The sequence below is a fragment of the Topomyia yanbarensis genome, chromosome 3, assembly GCF_030247195.1.
Source record: "Topomyia yanbarensis strain Yona2022 chromosome 3, ASM3024719v1, whole genome shotgun sequence".
Classification (NCBI taxonomy): Eukaryota; Metazoa; Arthropoda; class Insecta; order Diptera; family Culicidae; genus Topomyia; species Topomyia yanbarensis.
The window spans coordinates 421,021,691-421,044,065 of record NC_080672.1 but is presented as its reverse complement, the minus strand read 5'-3'; the positions used below and the strand labels follow the sequence as shown (position 1 = coordinate 421,044,065).

Below are 22,375 nucleotides of genomic sequence, written 5' to 3'. Positions count from 1 at the left end.
TAATTAAGGAGAATCCAAACCTAATACATACTCACTGCCAGGTACTTATGCAAATGGAAATCAGAACCAATCCCAATTATTGCGACTTCCTTAAATTCCACACTCACGTATTCTACTCAAATGCGTACATAGAAACTCGGCAAAAAAAATTAAGAATCTAAAAATTTGGAAATTTTAAAATCAATAAATTTAAAAATTTGGAAATATTAAGTTTCATAAATTTAAAAATATGTGAGTCTGAAAATTTACCGATTCAAAAATTTTGAGATTTGAAAATATATTAATTTGAAAACCTAAAAATTTAGAGATGCGAAAATTTGAGGATTGGAAAAATTTACAGGTTTAGAAATTTAAAAACTTAGGAATTCAAAAATATGGGAATTCAAAAATTTTAAAATCTTGGAATGCAAAAATTTAACTATTCAAATTTTTGAAATTATTTTTTTTTTAAATTTAAAAGTTTAGAAATTTAAAGATTTTAATGTTTAAAATTTCGAAACTTAAATTTTTTGAAATTTTTGAATTTAAAGGTAATTTTAAGAACAAAGATTTAAAAGTTAGGAAAAATCAAAATTGAAAAGAATTTGAGGATCAAAAAATAAAAAATCTATGAATTTAAAAAATTTTAAGTTTAAATATTAAAAAATTGAAAAGTAAAAAAATCCAAAAATACAAAAAATTTGAATTTAAAAAGTTTAAGGATACTAAAAATTTAAAAATTCATGAATCTAAAAAAATATATATTCGAAAATTTAAAAATTTTAAGATTTAAAGATTGAGAAACCTAAAAAATTTAAAAATTTAATAGTTTAAACATCTAAAAATTTAAATATTTAATAATAAAAAGATTTCAATATTAAGGAATGCAAAAATGTAGAGATTTAAATACAACATTTTAAGAAATTTGAATATCAAAATATTTTGAAATTTAAAGATTTCAATATTAAAAAAATTTCAAATTAGAATTTAAAAATTTAAGAATTAAAAGTTTAAAACATTAAAAATTCATAAATTTCAATATTTAACAATTTAATAATTTAAGAAATTTTAAATTTAAGAATTCAAAAATTTTAAAATGTGAACATTTAAAAAATAAATTTCAAAAATTTAAAAAGTTAATAGTTTAATAATTTAAAAATTTAAACGCTTCAAATCTTGAAAATTTAAGCATTTAAAAATTTAAAATTTTTTGAACATTTTATCAGGAATTTAAAAATTTAAGAAAAAATATTTAAAAGTTTAAAAATTCAAGAATTTAAAAATGTAATAATGTAAGGAGTTTTTGAATCCATCATTTTAAATTTTTTTGAGTATTAAAATTTTTAAAAGCTTCAATTTCTGATATTTCGAGCTGTTGAATTTTGGAAATTTTCAATTTATTTGCGTATTTTTGAATATTTGTATTCAGAGTTTTTAAATTTTTAAGCTCTTTGATTTTAAATTTTTGAAATTTTGTTTTTTTTTTGAAAATTTTGCTTTTTCCAAATTTTTATCTCTTGAATTTTTGTACTTTTTATCAATTTGTATTTTTGTATTTCTAAATTTTTTGTTTTCTTGGACTTTAGCATTTTCGTATCTTTTATATTTTTGTAATTAATAACACATAATTGTGTTTTTGTATTTGTGTACTTTACCATTTTGTATTATGGTATTCTCGCATTTTTGTAATTTTGTATGTTTGTGTTTTCGTATTTTTGTATTTTTATATTTTTATATTTTTGTATATTAGTATATTTGTATTTTTGTATTCTTGCATTTTTATATTTTACTATTTTTGCATTTTTGTATTTTCAAATTTTCGTATTGTTGTATTTTTGCATTATTGAATTTTTGTATTGCTGTATTTTTGTATTTGTATATTTTTGTATTTAGAATTTTTGTATTTTTGCGTTCAAGTATTTTTGGATTTCTGTATTTTTGTATTTATGTATTTTTATATTTTTGCATTTTTGTGTTTTAGTTTTCTGCGTTGTTGTATTTTGAATTTTTACATTTTTGTATTTTGCATTTTTATTTCGAAGGGGGGACCCCATGAAATTTCAGAAATTTAATTCGTATTTCCTTTAATGTCCTTAAAATTTATGAAACGTCGAGATTTTATGTTACACCGAAAAAAATGTTTTTGAGAAAAATAGACTTTTTGGAACTTTGCTTTTTTGCTTTTCTTATATAGAAAGGTTATGCAATCGGTCGGAATTTCGACCTATTAAACGAGGCCAGCAGGGCCGAGTCTCTTATACCATTCGATTCAGTTCGAGATAGCAAAATGTCTGCGTATGTGTATATATGTGTGTGTCAAATAATTTAACTCGATTTTCTCAGAGATGGCTAAACCGATTCACATAAACTTAGTTTCAAATAAACGGTATAATGCTCCCATAAGCTGCTATATAAATTTGAGTTGATCCGACTTCCGGTTCCGGAGTTACGAATTGAAGAGTACGGTCACACAGCAAATTCCTTTATAAACTGGTAACACCATGATGCCCGAATGATATAATACATATTCAAATAGGTTCAACATTACTTGGATTTGCGGTTCTATATCAATAAAACCAATCAAAGTAGTTTTGACCACATTGGCCACCTATGACGGTTATTGATGCCCCCGGGGAGCCCGCCAAGTTCCTAAGCTAATATCCCCCTATTTTCCAGCGACTTCTTAACCGATTTTTACAAATTTGATTTCAAATTAAAGACATAATACTTCCATTGACTGCCATTGAATTTCATTCAGTCTTGATTTTTGGTTCCGGAGTTACAGTTTGGTTATTGCGGTTACAAAGGAATTTCTCATATAAACCGGTACAATCGTAACACCTCATAGTTTAAAAATCTATTGAAATGAACATCAAAATACTTCGATTCGCTGGCCTAGATTCTTAGAATATATTGTCCACTATCGATAATTCCGGAAGTCCCGGGTTCCGGACATATTTCAGAACTAGAGCCACTTCGGTGATGACTGCACCAATTTTCACTAACCTAGTCTCAAATGGAAGGCATAGTATGAAGTTGCACCCCCCATCTACCCCTCCTTCCTCTCACACCCCTTTCCAACTCTCTTACCTTCACCCCCCTCCCCCTCTCTTTGACCAACTTCACACCCGCATTCCCTTCACCCCAAATATGTTAGGTTTTTCCTAACGCATCCTCCCCTCCCACTAATTATGCCCCTACCCTTTCCCACCACTGCGCATTTCAAAATATGTTAAAGTGAAGACAACATTGAACTCGCGCTGTTAAGCTAATTAAATATTATATTTTTGTTTGTCTCAAGTGTGTCAGCGTCGACATGTTGCTCATCAGGTTCGTAGCAGTCGTGCACTCATATATACTTACCAAGAGTAATAAGAATGTAATAGCCATTTCCTCAATGTTATACTGAACGTAACCACCTTTGATAAATGAGAAAGACACAATTACACCACTAGGTGGATTAAAACAGGTTTTATTGCATTTTTGTGTTTTCCTATTTTTGTATTATTATATTTTTGTGTTTTCGTACTTTTGTATTTTTAAATTTTGTATTTCTGTATTTCTACCTTTCCGAATTATTGCATTTTTGTTATAATATTTTTGTAATTTTGGATTTTTTTGTCTGTATTATAGCATTTTTGTATTTTTGTGTTTTTGTATTATTGTTTCTTCATATTTTTGTATTTTTAATTTTTGCATTTTTGTATTTCTGCATTTCTGAATCATTTCAAATTTGAATTTTTATTTTTATTGTATTGTATTGTATTGTGGTGAATTTCTGAAATTTTTATTTTTGAATTTTGAAATTTTTCTATATTTAATTTTTTAAATGATTAAATGTTAGAACTTTCGAATTATTGAATTTTTGAAATTTCTAAAATTCTAAAATTCATGAATTTTTGAAATATTGAATTTTTGAATCTAACTTTTTGAATTCCTAAATAATTTAATTTATGGATTTTTGAATATTTGATATTTTCATCTCTTGATTTTTTATTTATTGATCCTTTGAACTTTTGCATTTATGAATTTTTGTGTTTTTGTATTTTTGTTTATTTGAATTTTTGTGTTTTATAGTTTTATAGTTTTGTGAATTTGTATTTTTATATTCTTGTGTTTTTGTATCTTTGTGTTCTTGTATTTTTGGGTTTCAGTATGTTGAATTTTTCTATTCTTGTATTTTTTAAGTTTTGTATTTTCGTTTTCGTAGTTTTGTATTTTAGTATATTCGTATTTTGGTATTTTGTTATTTTTGTATTATTAAATTGATGTATTGTTTGATTGTTGTATTTCTGTATTTGAGTATTTTTGCATTATTTTATTCTTGGATTTTTAGCATTTTTGTATTGTTGTAATCTTGTATTTTTGCATTATTGAATTTTTGTATTTTCATATTTTCGTATTTTTGCATTTCGTTTTTTTTGTGTTTCAGTATTTTTGTATTCTGGTATTTTTGCATTTTTAGTATTATCGTATTTTTGTATTTTCGTATATTTGTATTTTCGTTTCTTTACTCTTTTGTTTTTTGTATTTTGGTATTTTTGTGATTTAGAGTTTTTATATTTTTGTGATTTTGTATCTTTGTGTTTTTGTATGTGTTCTATTATTGCATTCTTGTATTTTTGCATTTTCTTATTTTTGTATTTTAAAATTTTTGTATTTGCCTATTTTAGCACTTTCGTATTTATATATATATTTGTATTTTTGTATTGTTGGATTGTTGTATTTCTGTATTTGAGTATTTTTGTATTCTTATATTTTTAGTATTTTAGTTTTTTTTGTATCATTGAATTTTTTGTATTTTTATATTTTTATGCTCTTGTATTTTTGTGATCTCGTATTTTTATATTATTGTGTTTTTGTATCGTTGTGTTTTTGAATTTTTGAATTTTTGTGGTACAGTGTTCTTGTATTTTGCATTTTTTGTATTCTAGTATTCCTGTATTTTTGAATCTTTGTATTGTGTGTTTAATCTCTATCTGAACACGGACGGTTAAAGTATTCGTTCGGTCGAGTAGTCGCGAGAATAGTCGCTGACACTTCATTGTCAACCAGTTTGTCAAAAATTAATCGAGTCATTCACTGTCTGTGAATTGCATACAGATATAATGCATAAAGGCGTGGAATGAGTATGTTATCCTTCAGCTAACTTAACCTCAACCCCCAAGGTCCAACAACATTTCCCCTCAACTGTCGCACTAACACAACCACGCATGAATTAGACTATACGAAATGAATGAAACAGCCGCCTGTGAGTGATGATTATTTTGGTTTGACTTCTACCGCACGGGGGTGACAATACCGGCAATTATGAGAAGCATTATCAATAAAAGCATTATTCTAGGAAATAAATTATATTCACATTAAATTTTGAAAGTATTGCTTTTTCTACAGACATATATGTGAATTGTAATGATTCAATACCTCATACAGCGCGAAACAGCAGACACCATTCACACATCCCCTGTATTTGAACACTTACTTTCAGCCAAATACATATTTGCTTTCAGCTTTCGAGTAAATACACAATATTTTCGTACTTTCGAATTTTGTATTTTTTTTTATATTGTAGTATTTATCTATCTGTTGTATTTCTACATTTTCGTATTTTTGTGCTTTTATATTTTTGTGTTTCAGTATTTTTGTACTTTTTATATTTTTGCATCCCTGTATTTTTATATTTTTTGTGTTTATGGATTCTTGTATTTTTGAAATTTTTATGTTTTTAGAATTTTAGTATTTCTGTATTTTAGTATGTTTGCATTATTGTGTTTTTGAATTTCTGGATCTATATATTTTGTTTTTTTCTGAAAATTGAATTTTTGAACTTAAGAATTTTTCAATATCGGATTTTTATAAATTTTCGAGGTTTTTAATTTTAGACATTAGAATATTTGAATGGTTGAATTTTTGAAATATTGAATTTTTGGTTATTGAAATTTCTAAAATTTTCATATTCTTGAATTTTTGAATCTTTGACTTTTTGAACTTTTAAATACTCGAATTTATGATTTTTTCAATTTCTGAATATTTAGTATTTTGTTATCTTGAATTTTTAATTTATTGATCCTTTGAATTTTTGCATTTAAATATTTTTGTTTTTTTTGTTGTTGCATTTTTGTGTTTTTGCGTTTGTAAATTTTTGCGTTGAATTGCAGAAGTTTTTAATATTAGAATACAAGATTTTTTTTAATTGCTGAATTCTTGATATTTTTTTAATATTTGAATGTTTGAATTTGAATTTCTGAATTACAGGATTTTTGAATTCTTTGCTCTTCGAATTTTGGAATTTTTAATAATTGAATATTGGAGTTATTGAATTTTTGAAACCAGAATTTTCAATTTTTTGCATGTTTTAATCATTGATTTTTCGAGTTTTTGAAATTCTGAACCTTTGAATTGCCGGATCTTTGAATTTTTATTTCTTTTTCAATTTTTGGATTTAAAAATCTTCGAATTATTGAATTTTCGAATATTCGAATTTCTGAATTTTTGATGTCTTCAATTTTTGATCTTTTGAATTTGAGAATTTTGTGCTAAAAGGGCATTTCATTTTTTTTGTATTTTTAGTGCTTTTGAATTTTAGTAATTCTGTATTTTTTCTTTTTGTATTTGTATTTTTATTGTGGTTGTATTAATTTGATTTGGAATTTTTGCATCTTTGTATTTTAGAACTATTGAACTATTGAATTTGTAATACTTGAATTGCATTACATGAATTTTTGTATCATTGTGTTTCTGAATTTCTGGGTCTTACTTTTTGAACATTTCGATTTTTGAAGTTTATAATTTTTAACATTTGAATTCTTCAACTTTCCTGAATTTTTGAAGATTTGATTTTTCATTTTTAGACTTTTTTAATTATAACATTGTTTAATTTTGAAATCGAATTTTTTTAATTTTTGTGGATGTTTGTTGTTGTTATTGGAATTCTCTAATCTCAAAATTTTTAAATTTTTGATTACAGATATCTTGAATTTTAGATATTTTTAGCAAGCAATTTATATATTTTTGTTACTTCTGTCATTTATTTTCAAAAAACTATAAATTTTTCGCTCTTAACGTCTTGTAATTCTGATTTTTATAATGTACATAATTTATCCTGTTTTAGAATTTCGTTCAGTTTTTGAATTTACAAATTATTGAATATATTATCCCTCAGTTGTGCTTAATAACACTAGTAACAGTGACGTAGTGCTCTGCCAGTGTTGTTATGCAGCAAAGCTAGCGTTGTGTGGCTGGACCACATAGTCGCAGCGAAGGATACCAAGCTGCACTAAGCCGCTGACGGTCCACCTGAAGAGGTGTTATCAAACCCGCCGGCGGATGTGCAAACCAACCTGTGATTCACTTATTTGTCCGGTTTACTCCACAGTTTATAGAGAACAATTGCGCAAAGAGTGAAGACAAAAAAGACTACCTATCGTGCACAATTGGAATCCGTCTTTGTAGCAATTTTGCTCGATAAGTAGACTTTTTTGGCTTCACTCTCTGCACACTCTTTGCGCCCCTTTATACCCACTAAGACGTCCAAAAAATTGTTGCAAACCCGTTCAACACGGGTCCAACGATGGACGTTTGTTGAACTGTTATTTGGACGGTGTACAAATTGGTCCAACGAACGTCTTTTATTGGACGATTTTGAAACCAACCGTTCTTATAGGGTACTAACGCCTTCGGTTTATTCAAATATACTCAGTCAAACCGATTCCGAAACCGGTTCGGTATCTTGAATGAATTCAATAAGGATTTCGACTTAGCTCAAATGCAATAACCTATTCTGACTCAGTAGGTTTCGGAATCGGTTGTTGCCTTTCAACTGGATTCCATATTGAATTCATTCAGGATTCCGAATCAAATTGCGAATGGTTTGACCAGGTACCGGGTAAGCCGACTGAGCGGTATCGATTTGATCTGCAGTAACTTGGTATCCACAAAAACGCACTGTGATTGTGCCTAAGCATATCATTTATACAAAATATCAAAGTACTACATCCGTAGCAACATTACATTGCATTTATGTGCGTTATCCATCTTCACTGCCGCTTAGTCGGCTTTAAACTAGCCATAACCCATGTTTGAGTAAACCAGACGAACGAGTGGATCACAGATTTGATTGCACTTCCGACGGATGATTTACAAACACGTTCTCCAGCGGAAACTTGGCCGCAGCTGTGTGGCCAAGCTGCATCACACTAACTTTGCTGCATAACATCACTTGGCAGAGCATTGTATAACTTACTAATGTTAATAAGTACAACTGAAAAATCAAACAATTAAACAACTAGAAAATTCAAAAACTGCAGTCCAAAATTCCGAAACAAATTATGCAGAAATTATCCACACAAATCCAGAAATACAAAACTAAGAATTTTTTTTCAGATTAAGGCTCAAGTTACCTCAAGGCTTGGTAGTATGCGTAAGAAAAATTGTGTTCAGCTTTGCCCCCAGATTATCCATTTAAACCTTTTCAAAACTCTAAAAGAAGAATATCTGTCGATTTATTAGATCATCACGATTCAATTCATGCAAAATACCTGCTGGAAATACCATCGGCTTAGCTAGATGGTGCTTTTGAAAAAGTGGCTGTGATTTTTTATCACACTACCACACTGAGCTGGGGTACGCAACACAACTGCGCAATGAAAAAACCACAGCCACTTTTTCAAAAGCACCATCCAGCTAAGCCGATGGTTTTTCCAGCAGGTATTTTGCATGAATTGAATCGTGATGATCTAATAAATCGACTGATATTCTTCTTTTAGAGTTTTAAAAAGGTTTAAATGGATAATCCGGTGGCAAAGCTGAACACAAATTTTCCTACGCACACTACCAAGCGTTCAATTCTAACACATGCTTAAAAAAGGTAACTTGAACCTTAACTAATATTAAATGTACTTTGTAAAACATTTTCAATTTTTCCTGAATAATATTTCTAAATCGATGAAAGGAGTATGAGCTGTCATTTTGACGTTTACAGACAGCTTTTACACGTTTCATCGATTTAGAACAACTTTGAATTATTTGTTACTCTATGGGAGGCGGGCCCACCCGAAGGTACCATCCGCCGGCAGGCATGCTGGCCACCGACAAACTGACATGACACTGTATTTTCAAATTTGGCAAGATATTATTAGAGAGTCGACACAAAATTTTGTAACTCGTACTGTCAAACGGACGTTCGTTTGACAGTACGAGTTACGAAATTTTCAGTCAACTCTCTAATAATCATCGAAGCTACTCTATGTAACTAGAGTTCCTCCAGTAGAAGTTTGGACAAGAGAAAACAGACAACCATAGTTTCAAGGCACTTGGCTCAAAGAAGTTGGGCTATACTTGAAATAGTTAAAGAAAACTATAACCTTAGAAATATATGTTCTAGTTTTGTTGAACATTTGATAAATAGCTGAATAAATTTTGTAAACATATATATAAACAATATTTGACAAAATATGAGGTAAATCAGGGCAAATGGCATACACTGCATTTTCGGCGAAAGATCTACGGATCGATCGTAAATCGTTTCATTCTCGGAAATGGAATAGTTTATTATTCAATGTGATAATAAATCACGAACTTGTTGTAACGGCATTTAATTAGCAAGGCACTGGAAGGTGAAGGGAGAGCAAGAAGTTGAAGGAAGAAAGTTTAGAAAAGCGCGGAATAGGGTCATTTGAGCAAGCTTAGAGTTTCCCGGCGACTTAACCTTTTGCATGCTACCGCAGGAGTTAGGATCTTTTGGCATTATAATGCAAATCACCTGAGTCTGTGGCATGTCCGGACGAGCGTAAAGTAACTTGTTGCTGTCGGAACCGACTTGAAGTTGATTCAATTTTTTCGATTAACTTTTCACGGAGTCAACCAGAGAACAAAGCCAGTCAATACCGCAATATTGTCCGTGCTTTTCCAAAGGAGACACGATGATTATTTTTCGTCGCAGCAAGATTCGCAGCTCTATTCGGCGCAATGTATTTCTTATGGGATGACACTTTAATAAAAGGTGGTGCAATTTTGTGTAAAAACCTTATTGTAAACAAAACATACGAAAACCTGAAACTTTAGAAGCACAGTTTTAGTCAGTTTTATTGAGAAATTCAGTTAAAGTAAATAATTAGCACACATTAAACTTGGGTAATACATATTTTTCGACGTTCTTCAGCATTTATTATCAAATGCGCCAATTCAATTCGTTGCCTCAAAATGATTAAACGACTCGTTTCCAATGAAACGTACAATACTTTCTACTTAAAACGTTAATATATGATGCTCCGCTCATTTGAATTCGAAAAACGTCTGCTCGTTTGAATATGTCTTGTCCAGACTTTTACTAGAGGACTTTAGTGTTCTTTTACAAAAGACATGTTAAGTAATGATGTGTAACTCATTATAAAGATGGAGCTACTGTTCCGAGTTTAAATTATTTGCCAAAAATTTTCACTGAAATCGTTTTAGTTGTCATGTCAGTTTGTCGGTGTGCTGGCGACCGGATGGCGTGCGAACGGCAGGCAAAAGGCATGCGAATGGCGGGGCTAATATTCATAGCAAAGAACGCAGCCATCCGCCTGGTTGTTGCATCTGAGCCTGCATTTCGTTCGCCCGTCACTTGTCGGCATGTATTGAGGCGATCGGTGTTGGCAGGTGGGGCATCTCGCCTCCGGTTAGCTATCCATCTGCCGTGGTAATGTGGGTGGTTCAACATTAGGTTAGGACTGGATCAAATAGGCTACGCGGTTGTCTTCTCTTCTCTTAGCACTTCCCCTACAAAAACCCTCATGCTCGTTTGGTTGCCGTTTGGCTGCAATTTTTGACACTTAGCTAGTCTGTGTATAAAGTGTCTAGTTTCCAGTTAGGGATAAATTTATTTTCTAATAATTGTTTTCTTTATCCACATTTTGGAATACGCTTTTTCTAAATGTTGTTCTTGCTGCATTGACGGCGTTCATAACACACGTAACGAAACACGCTTTTCTCTTGAAACAATTTCGTTTCGTTGTTCGTGGTACTCGTACGGAGAAGGCATATTAGCGCCACCATCAAATTAGTGGTACATATATGAAACAAGCACTATCTGTCTAGTTGTCCACGGGCTGGGCCGATCGAAGCAAGTTGCTACTTGCTGTTGTCATTTCAAAGCGACAGTTTTATTTCTTACACAAGTTGAAAACTTTACTTGTATGTCGCCCGGAATGTTACCTTACACTCTTTTCTGACTGCCTCAGATCTCGCTCTCTGAACGCGTCTTCTGGCTTTTAGGCAGGCAGCCCGGAGGATGCTTAATCTTTGGTTCCACCAATAAGCTAGCCAACTCGCCACTTCCTGTTATCGATCGGTGACGAACTGCAGAATGTTACGTCTATTATGTATTCCCGACCGTCTTTACGAAATGTGCTAACGGAACCTTCGTTGCACAGCCTTACATCCAGCTTCATCAGGGCTTCCAACAAGCTGTATCCTGTTTCGTTGGTCAGTCTGCTATCCAATTCCACAGCCCAAGCATTTAAATCTCCTCCTATAACAACCGGCGATCGCTCGACTAACGAGTCGGTTAGTGCGCGCGGTATCCGATTGTACTGCTCTGGTGTCCAATGTGGAGGAGCATAACAGCTACATACGAATACGCCATTGATCCTGGCGATCACGAAGGGGTGTGCTATCCACCACCTCTTGGGCAGGGAAAGCACCTGTCACTTGGATAATCACTATCCCTGCGCGATCCACCATTCAGTTACCGTTATCGGGAGGAACACGATACGGCTCTGCAATAATTGCAACGTCGAACTTCGTTTATGTTTACTGCCACAACAGTTGCTAGGCAATGTCGCAATGATTGAGATTAAGCTGAGTTATCTCCATCTCCATTAACCCGCCCGCGCCTTATTGTACTCTGGGCATATAAAACTTCCCGTAATGTGGCCCTTTCCTACCTCCTTTGTGCAGAGCATACCTGTCGGTTGCTTTGTGCGGTTTCTAGCAATGTGTCCCTTCTCCCCACATTTTCTGCACAGATCAGATCTGTCCGGGACTCTACAGTTTCATGCCTGATGGCCGAAAGCCAGGCACCTAAAACAGCTCTCCGTTTGTTTAGTGGCTCTAGGAATCAATCGCAACGAGCACACCGACAATCCGATTTTGATCTTACCGGTTGGGATCCTCTTTGACCCTTTTGAGGATCGTTTGTTTTCACGACTAGAGCGTCTCCCTTACTCCTCCTGGCGCAGTCGAAAGTCCTCTTTTTTCTTTCTCTTCTTTACTATTTTCTTTCTAATTTTGCCTCCTCTCTTTAACAGTTCTCTCCATTTGTCGGCTGTTTCGCTGGTCCTCATGGACCTTCTTGGGCTTCTTCGGTTCCTGCTCCTCTCTTGGTGTTTCCCTTACTCTTTTCATGCAACGGGAATACCAGTCGCCCTATCGGTGTCTTATAGGCTTCTGTTTTCGCCACATCCATGGTCTTCAGTGCGTTTTCAGCTCTCTCCAGTAGTGCCATCTGTTCGCATTCGGCTGTTGCAACGGCGGATTTGATGCTGATCGCCAGATCCCTGCACGTTGACTTTGCTTTTCACGAACTGGTAGAGCTCTTCGATTTTTTACCTCAACATCATCACTTTAGGTAACTCAGACTGCTGGTCTTCCTGTTTCATGCTTGATATCGGCGAACGCACCTGAAACCCTAGCTTTCCTTAGCGTACCATTGGTTTGTCGTCGCTTATGCTCTTTATGGCCTCCCTGGGTTGCTCTCTATGCTACTTATGCTAAGGCTGCATTTACTGTTGCGCTAGGTCGTTTTGCTGGGCCGGCGATCTCACCGTTGGCGAACATCACACTTGCTCCGTTATAGTTTTTTATATTTTTGTTTTTGTCTCCTTCCATTTTTTTGGGGCCCAACTCCAAGCCGCTATCTACGCCCGTCGTAAGTAGTCGCCTCTATATGATCCCATGGTTACCTTTGCAAGCAGTGAGGTCGCATGCGAGGATTCACACTGCCCTTCATGGGGTTCTATGTTCAGAGCCCGATCGGTGCTAGTCAGTCCGAAGTAAGTCGTGTTTCTCGCCGAACTCACAGATGTCTTCTTGGCAGCAATAGTAGCAGAAGAACTGGAAGTACAATCGAAAGCGACCTAGTACTAAAGACATCCAACGTGAACGTGGATCAACAGAAGTGAATTCGCAGCCATCGGAGAACTATTCAGAAACCGTGGATCATCTGTCCTCTACAGTCCGATTTTACAGCAGTTTTGTGATCGGCTTCATTATCTCTCGCGCTCGTCAATTCTCTACTCATTCTTCGCCACAGCTACGACTGATTTCTCAAGTGCGTTGCAGCTATTCAGTAGGTCATGCAGATTCTCATTACTGACTTCGTGGGGGTCATCCATATATCCATAATCAACAGCCAATTCGACTGCCTCGGGTCATAGACATATCACACAAGTTGCTATTGGCGCTGCAGCCGCACTGATCATCAATCCCAATAACGCAATCGAATGTACGCTTTTGAACCCGATAAGCATCCTGAACTGTCTGTCGCGCGACGTTATCGGTAACCCCCTGAAGCTTTAAAACCGTTCGGACCGTGTGTAACAGCACCTGTTCTTGCCTCCGACTGTCGACGCCCATATATTCACCACACGGGAATTCTTCTCCAGTTGCGTACTGTCTGCTGTCCACTTAATATTCCGCTTCTCCGGGACCCACAAGCAGTGGCGCGAAATCTCAACGTCAGTTACCTATTTCTGCGTGAATTTACAGAAACCAGCATTCAATTTCATCGCCTTCCGAAATCATTCACTTCCAAGCAAGTTTCACGCAGACGAAATATAAATTCATTTGCCAACCATAACGTTCAGTTGTTACATGTGAACAAATTGAAGGAATAATTCTACTCAGAGCCATCATAGATGAAATAAATTAATTGGTAATTGAAGTTGAATTTGAACGGAAAATAACTGAATGATTGTGCTGTACCGAACGAATAAATGGCGAGGCAAACAACCGAAATGTAACCTTTCAGAGCAGTGGGCATAAATTGAATTTCGTTCCTCTTTCCGGGGAGCTTCTGAGCTTTGCTCACAAATACTTTAACGATCTGCCAGATTTTGTAGACGAGTGTAACAGAAGCTTTGTCCAAGAACGCCACTACCGCTGTATATCTCCATAGTGCAGCTTAGCCGGAACATAACTTTCGTTTCGGTATGAGTACCTAACCACGTAATTCACCGGATGCATTTTGTACTTCTACATTGCACAAGGTACACATAGCAAATTTTCCAGTGGTTGTCTACCTTCGACTGATTAGGACCAATCGTAATTTCTTGATCTTCTCACAGTGGCACAGACGATGGTCCGTCCTCTACGAAGTCTTGCGCAACCTAAAACTCGTTCGCGAGTAATGGCCAAGTTCTCTTCTGCACTATGGTAGTGCATAGTTCTTCGTCTGTTTGCGTGATTACTCACAGATTGACTGCTGTTCAATGGCCTAGTCGCGAGCTTGCGCCTCACACTCACATTTGCCTCATTCGTTTGCGACTTGATAGAAACGCGAAATTTACAAAAGGTATAACTATGCAAAAATCCTCACAAATAGCACGAATTTGCAATATTTCGAAGTATTCAAATATGCACAAATATTGTATATTATCTTTATATCACAAATAGGCACATGTAATACATTATCAACACCCCGTTTCGACGTTTAAGATTGGATTAATGTATGGAAACACTGCAAGGCTGTTCTGTTCTCTCCTCATTCAGCTCACGACACGTTATCCAAAATCGTAATAATTCCACAGGCAATTCGTGCCCCGACCGTATCCTCCTCACCCTGGAATGACACCGGATTGTTGATCGACAGATCCGGGAACCGATAGATCTCGGAAGCCTTCTCATGAATCACAATTGACCGTCCGACGATTCCGGCGAAACCAAACAGATTTACGTATGGGCTGTGGAAGTCGATCATTGCGTTCCCATCTTCTTTCACCTCCACGTTACCGATCTGTTGAGATAAAGTTAAGTAATTAATGATTTAATTAACCTGTATATTCCGAGTAATTTAACTCACAATACTGCTCCTAAAATGTGGTCCGGTAGATTTACAGCCTTCCTTCATGTCACCAAAGGCGTGAACGTGTACCGCATGTTTCCCAACTGGTAGTCCGGTTGCATTGATGTTGGTTTCGATGTGACCCGGTGCCCACTGCTTGAAGGTGATTGTACCCATTATCTGCTGTTCCGGGTTATCTGCAACGAGAGTGACACCCGCTTTCCAGGATGGTTCTGGCTGGAAAAAAAAGATTGAATTGAAGCTTGCGTTAACCTTCCTTATAGATTATAACTTTTCTAAACGAAAAAGGTGTTAGCCAGTTATATTAATCCGGATTTCAAACTCAAATCATCTAACCTAGATTTATGTTTCTGTGGTAAATTTTTTTGTTTCAAATTTTAGTTTCTAGTAAATATTACCGATTTTGGCCAATCTAATCCGTCAAAATATATTACATATATATTGAGAGAACATCAATAAGAATCATGAACAAAAAAACCAGCATCCCTAAGCAGAAAATTGCTTTAAAACCATGTTGTGCGTAAAGTGACAAGATGATAATAGAAATAGAGCGAAAATAGGCTCATCACCCCATTTCGCTTTGAAGAATGATTGAAATCCTAAGCGATTTCAAGGACAGCTTGATTATCAGGAATCATTAGCGACTAGGTCAAATGGCACGTTCCCCATGTTAATCAGAAATTTGTGCCTTGCCATGAATCGTCTTTTCATCATATCTCTGATGGGGAAGATTGGGGAAGTGGAAAGGTTAAGGTTAAGGAAAATAACGACACACAACGGTTAAAATAGAGCAATCTGCACCCCCGGAAGGATGCTGAACGATCTGCAGGTGCTACAATAGCAGGAATAAAACATTTAGTTAAACAGTGAGCGGATATATCAACACCCCCGAGTGGATGTTGAGACAACAGAACGACAACACCCCCGAAGAGATATTGTCGTTCAAATACTTAAACTATAGCGCTTTTCCACACTGGGTTAGGAACAATAGCATCCCGAGCAAACGTAAAGTCCATAATACCCCCATGCTCATGGGGCTTGACATGGGTGTTTGAAATGGGTTCAACCCATGAAAACACCATTACCATGGTCCGGTAGATCCCATATAAAATACCTTATGTTGGTGTATTTATGGGTTATTGAGACCATTTAATGGTGTCTTGATGGTTGGAGATTTTGACACGGACCATGTTTAAGGTCTTTTCAAGGGGCTGTGTGGTGTTTGAACCCATGAGTATTTGCTCGGGATATCCTTGAGTTTCAGCTCTCTGTACATAGGTTCATCTATGTCTGGAGAACCAAAAATCCCGATACAAATGAAATGAAGCTCCGCAACCGGATTCACAAAGATCACACGAGTAATACTCAGCACACTGCATAGTAGCTATGTGATAATTGAGTTTGCAATGTCCAATCAGTGCCCTGACTAGAATAGTGCAATTGTGTTTGGAAAAATGCAGCAATTGCGTTACAATTTGCCTATGTCCCATAAAGATAAGTTCAAAAATTTATTAAATCTAAATTTGTGTATAGGAGATAGAGAGAGGGAAAATCATTTAGGGAAAACAACCGCCCTTTCAAATCTCGAGTGTCGCTACCAAGGCAAAAACACATTTTGCCAGCAACCCCCTCACACAGTGCGATTCGTTCTTGGCGTTGGCTCCGTCCGCCCCAATTGGTAGTGACCAGGGCTAGAAAGGGCTCATCGTAAGCCGAAAAGGAGATCTCGGGCTCTTCGATTGTGGCTGCCGTACTGTGCAGACGTTTTGAGTCAAGTCATAAACAAAAAAAGGTCGCGTGTGTAGCCGAAGGGCAATTGCCAAAGTATAGATCAGCCGCGTGTGTGGCCGACGGGCTAATAGCGATAGTATAAAACGGGTGAGATAAATAAGCCGGGAACGAAGACCCGTGCCGTAAGACCGGAGTGCAAATACCGGTCCGAAGAAAGGAAGAAAAAAGTTTCGTGAGTTGCGCCCTGGCGGGAGAATAGCTCCGTATAACCAACCCCTATAAACGGTGTAAATTATCTCGCGCACGACACCGGCCATCGAATCATCCACCACTCCCTTCTGCCACCATACAATTGTGTTGGCCTAACAATTGTCGTGTAGATCCACTGAATCTACTTGGGTTTGAGTCCCCAAGATTTGCCGAAAGCTCGTCTACATTGGCCGAAGGCCATGCAAGCTTTCTTCATTCTGATATCGATGTGAGCTGTCCAGATAAGTTTTGAGTCAAGAATTACCCCAACGTACTTAACTTGATCTGCGATAATAGTTTCAGCGTCAAAAAACTGCAATGGACGAACTCCGGATTAACTGGTAGTTCAACATGAAGACACCATTGTTCAATAACACATGAGGCTTGCTGCATCAAATCAAAAAGTGTGTTGATGCAAAATACGGTGATATGATAATCATCTGCGAAATGTCGACAACCCAAGCTCATTAAGTTTCCTTAACAAACCATCGGCGACAAGGTTCCATGAAAATAGTGACAGCACACCCCCTTGAGGCCATCCACAGACACTCAGTTACCTTATCTCTACTTGACATAACGATGAGCACAGATGTCGGTTACTAAGCATTGCGTGTATCCAGTTCGTGATTCGAAGGACACGTTGCCAAAAGCACCTTCAATATCAAAAGAAACTCCTCAGCTTGATTGCTTTTGTGAAAAAGCTGTTTCAATGTTGTAGACAACATTGTGTAACAGGGTGGTAGTAGACTTCCCCCGCTGATATGCATGTTGCATTGCATACAGCGGGTGCTCGCCCAAGCTAACATCCCGAATGTAGTAGTCGATTAAACGTTCCACTGATTTGAGAAGGAAGGAGGTCAGACTGATCGGTCTAAAAGTCAGACTGATCGGTTTAAAGCGCTTTGTCCCCTCTTAAGTGACGCGGCCACCTTTGGGAATGAATTTGACAGTTATTTCCCGCCACGCTAATGGAATGTATCCTGTTGCAAGACTACAAGTAAGAATCTTTTTCAAAATATGCTTGAAGGGTTCATACCCTCTTTGAAGTAGAACTGGAATGATTCTATCTTTTCCCGGAGACTTATACGGAGCAAAATTTTTTATCGCCCATTTGATCGATTCGGTTGTCACAATTATATGAGCGAATACCCCAGAATGAGAACTACCCGAAAATAACTCAGGGGCAGTCGTCAGTGATGGATCCGTACAGCCTGGAAAGTGTATGTCAAAAAGACAGTAAAGTACTACATCTTCGTCAGACGAGTTTTCGCCACCCAGTTAAGCTCAGCCGGAAATTAACCGGAATTCTGGCTGGTTCCAGTTCATTTCCGGCTGAATTTTACTGGGCATTAGCTGTTCTAATCGAACTGATATGAAAGTCTTTCAATTTCGAACTGATTTAATCTTAACTTATTTAATCTTCTAGTCTCGTTGAGACATTTGTGCAGAGGCTTTTCCAGATCGAAGGGCATTTCTGTGTGCTTTACGAACCAATTTAAATGCCTTCGACCTGTTCCTGCGTCTGCGATACCAAGCTCTTCTACAAACAAGTTCGGGATTCCCCTAAGGTGTTCCTCTAGAAGCACGCATAAAACGAAGCGGAAATTCCTCTTGGTATGATGTCTCTATGAGTGAGTTTGTTTTATCCACGATCTCATCCAAGTGACATAAAGATTCAATCGTCGGAAGATACACGTGGAACCTACTCGCTAAGCCCTCTTCGTAGAGGTCTCAATTCGTAGATTTCGGATTACGATGTGTGTTATCTAGCACGTCGTTTAAATAATAAAAAAAAACCCTGTTTTAATCCACCTAGCGGTGCAATTGTGCCTTTCTCATTTCTCTACACTATAGTACGGAGACTGTTTATGTTCAACATAATCATGGAAATGTCCATTACATTCTTAGTACACTTTGCACTTATACACAATGGCTTGCCAGCCACGAACTTGATGAGCTACGTGTCGACGGTGAAACACTTGAAACAAAAAATATCATACTTCATTAGCCTAATCAGTATTAGATCAATGTTATCTGCTTGCTAACTCAGTTTGTCATGCGGGGGTGGGTGTGTAAGGAGGGTGAAAGTCCCATGAACGAACGACTCCCCAGCTTAATTTGGTATGCTTTGTGATATAGTGGTGGTTTAAAGATGATGGGGTTGAAAGGGAGGGGTATGAGGGCTGGATGGGGGTGTGGTATGAGGGGTTATTTAAGGAGATTTTTAAGGGAGGGGAGTGAGCAGTAGAGGGGGTGTAAGCCCTCTCCGTAAACCATCAACTACGCCCCTGTTAAAATCCAGAAACCTTATGCGAGTCAAAAAAAAATTTCCGGGATTAGGTTGACGTTTTTCAGAGTGATTGCATAACCTTTCTATATGAGGAGGGCTAAAATGTGCCAAAATCCAAAAAAGTGAATCGTCAAATTTTTTTTTGAGTTTGCATCAAATCTCGACGTTTCATGCACCTTGAAGACATTTAGCATCAGAAATAAAAATTATATTTTGAATTTTTCCTATAGTTTATATGAGAAATTTCTGAGTGGCCGCACTCTTAAACCCGTAATTCCGGAACCAGAATTCCGATCGATCCAAAATTCAATAGCAGACGATGGAAAGGTTGCACCTTTCATTTGAGACTAAGTTTTGGCAAATCGGTCCAGCCATCTCTGAGCAAAATGAGTGACATTATTTGACACATACGCACATACATACACACACATACACACACATACAGACTTTTTCCTATCTCGACGAACTGAGTCGAATGGGATATGACACTCGGCCCTCCGGGCCGGGATTAGGTTGACGTTTTTCAGAGTGATTGCATAACCTTTCTATATGAGAAAGACAAAACGATGTACTTATGATCAGATACAGACGCTTCGAGCTCGTTTGGTATGAGCCAGTTTGCCAACTCATGCGTAATACCATCAGAACAAAGAGTGATATCTAACGCTTCTTCTCCGCCAGCTCGTGCAAATGTTGAGCAATTTCCTACATTAAGTATGTACAGATTTGTACTACTCAAGTATTCCATCAATTTGGTGCCTCTCAAATTGATATCCGAGATGCCCCAAATTATGTGATGGACATTTGCATCACCACCGATTAAGAGGGGAATCCCATTTCTGCCACAGTTTGATACAACCCTTTTGAAATCATCAGAAGGCGATGGTTCATTATGTGCATTTTTCGTCAATTCCAACACTGGTAGTTTTGCATCACGTCTCGAACTCCGAAAAGGAGTTCGACTGGATTTTTCCTCTAAAGCAAGTGGTGAAAACAACCCAGAAAAGATCAAGGCTTACAGGTAGACTAACCGAACGACTGTTAAAATAGAATCATTCCATTCTAGTTCCTGCTTGATAGAACCACTTTGTTTACAGAACCTCCAAGGGACAACATTATATTTACTATGTAGATATTAACGTTTGACTACCTAGTTACACCTTACTAACGACGTAACAAAATTCACACGGGTTTGAACTTGAACACGAGAACGTATTCTAGTTCCGATTTCCCTGAAAACGCATTTGATGAACAGATGAACAGACATGATAGCTGTTGTAAAACAATGCGATTTTCCCACCCTAGCTTTTCACTGCGGACAGTTCGTTTGATTCGTACGTGCAATGTACACCAGATAACAGATCAGCGAGTTGAAGGTTCTAAACTTGGCACTTTTTTGTCACTTATAAAACATTCTGGTTCTTACTCTGGGTAAAATCTCAATTCCCCTAAATCCACCTGGTCCAAGGGGCCCAAACGCCGGAGGTCCGATTCCGCTGGGTGTGATGAATTCCACATCGTCGTTCAGGGCACGGGAAAATTTCGCTGCTAAATGCTGCTCGACGAGCACTGAAAGGGTCAATAGGAGTAACGAGTGTTTGAAAAACCGTCGATTCACGTTTGTCATGATTGATTGTGGGGCTTTCGGAACGCAAACCGCGCGACGTTATTCGATAAATGATTCGCATAGAACTAAGTCGGTGCCCGGCCACGGGGGTCGTATTAATAAGCTTGTGGGTGGGAAAAGTCTGGGTCGATCAGTGTGCGAAGGTATCATTAATTAGCGAGCGCTTGATGGTTGTGCGTTAGATGATGAGTGCACACAACGTGCTCTGTCTGCGGTAAACGAGTATCAGCAAATCTCGGATATATTCCATTGATTAGGGATTTTTTTTGTATAAATTACAAATATACCGAAGAAAAGTAGAAAAATCTAGACTTTCTTATGATGACCCCAGGTTGTGTTTCAGACAAGCTATCAGGAAGAATAAATGTTTGTTGTCATGGAGTCAGAAATCAACACAAATAGAGATTTTCTTTCATTTTTCATCATCGAATCAATTTTGTGCTACTTTATCGAACCTCCTTGCAAGCAGGTTACCTCAAACTGTACCTAGTCTAAATGCCGCGATTATGCTGTACCTGGAACCAGTCAAGCAAAGATAACATGTTTCCGGAAAGCCAGAATTCCGGCTCAATTGCAACAATCGGATCCAAGATAGATCAAGATCCTGAGTTAGATTCCACTAGAAACATGATTGCATTCAGTCTGAATCCTGAGCAAGTTTTCGTTGTTAATCTAAACATTCTGTGAATATTTTCCTTCCTATTAGCATGAGCTGTTCTTTCTGTAAATGTCTTTAGTAAACAGTTTTGACTATTTTAACCCAATGTATTTGTGGATATATTAATCACGTTGTGTTTACTATTAAATTGCAGTGAAACAAAAAGCGATAGGAATAAAGTGTCAAAGGACAAGATGTAGAGAATATCAAGAGAGGCGTCAAATGAATAAAAGCATTTAAATTTTAAATAATAATAAAAGAAATTAAATATTGTTTTTCGGAACATGGTTCCCAGTAGATTAAGTTTAACTGAAGTTGTTGAATTTTGCGTGTTGATTTTAATTGCAATGTCTGCTTTCAATAGTTGCTAGTTGCAACTTTAACCATGATGAGTCATTTTCTAGTAATTGATTACATTACAATAAATAGAATTTTTAATATAGATAAATTATGTTTTTGTTTGTTGTACTATGATGTAATTCTGCGTTCCGCCGCGGTTAAGCTCCCTAACACTCGGTCCGAGTGTGGCGGAGAGCCCGCTGGTGATAGTTGATACCGGATGTGAGGGGCAAATTGGATCCGCTGGTGTCGCTCCTTCATGCCTAAATTGGATCTGGCGGAGGGTTTTTCTTCGTGCTCTTTGAACGCTAGGGTACTCACGGCAGTATGAAGGTTTCGTTTGCTGATGTGTTGGGTACTTCCCTAGGTGCGAAGCTTCTGCCAATGCCACGAGGGATTGGGTTGAAGTCCGCGGCGTAACAGTGTTTCTGTCTTCCGAAA

At 36.6% G+C, this 22,375-nt stretch overlaps 1 protein-coding gene across 1 annotated transcript; it reads right to left on the bottom strand.

Annotated features, from left to right (window-relative positions):
* Positions 1–14,615: 14,615 nt before the first annotated feature.
* On the bottom strand, positions 14,616–21,087 carry LOC131690282 (superoxide dismutase [Cu-Zn]). The gene is made up of 3 exons (XM_058975934.1): positions 20,737–21,087; positions 15,038–15,256; positions 14,616–14,971 (listed from the first exon to the last, which is right to left on the bottom strand). Exons 1-3 carry the CDS (start codon positions 20,935–20,937, stop codon positions 14,729–14,731), a joined length of 663 nt encoding a protein of 220 aa, XP_058831917.1. The 5' UTR covers positions 20,938–21,087; the 3' UTR covers positions 14,616–14,728.
* Between the last annotated feature and the right edge of the window lie 1,288 nt (positions 21,088–22,375).

Bases quoted from the DNA above. Each gene is read 5' to 3' on its own strand.
- LOC131690282 (XM_058975934.1), bottom strand. From the start codon at position 20,937: ATGACAAACGTGAATCGACGGTTTTTCAAACACTCGTTACTCCTATTG. The intron at 15,257-20,736 runs GTAAGAACCAGA...TTTTTTTTCCAG, and splicing joins GAATTGAGATTTTACCCAGA to CCAGAACCATCCTGGAAAGC. The intron at 14,972-15,037 runs GTGAGTTAAATT...TTATCTCAACAG, and splicing joins CACATTTTAGGAGCAGTATT to ATCGGTAACGTGGAGGTGAA.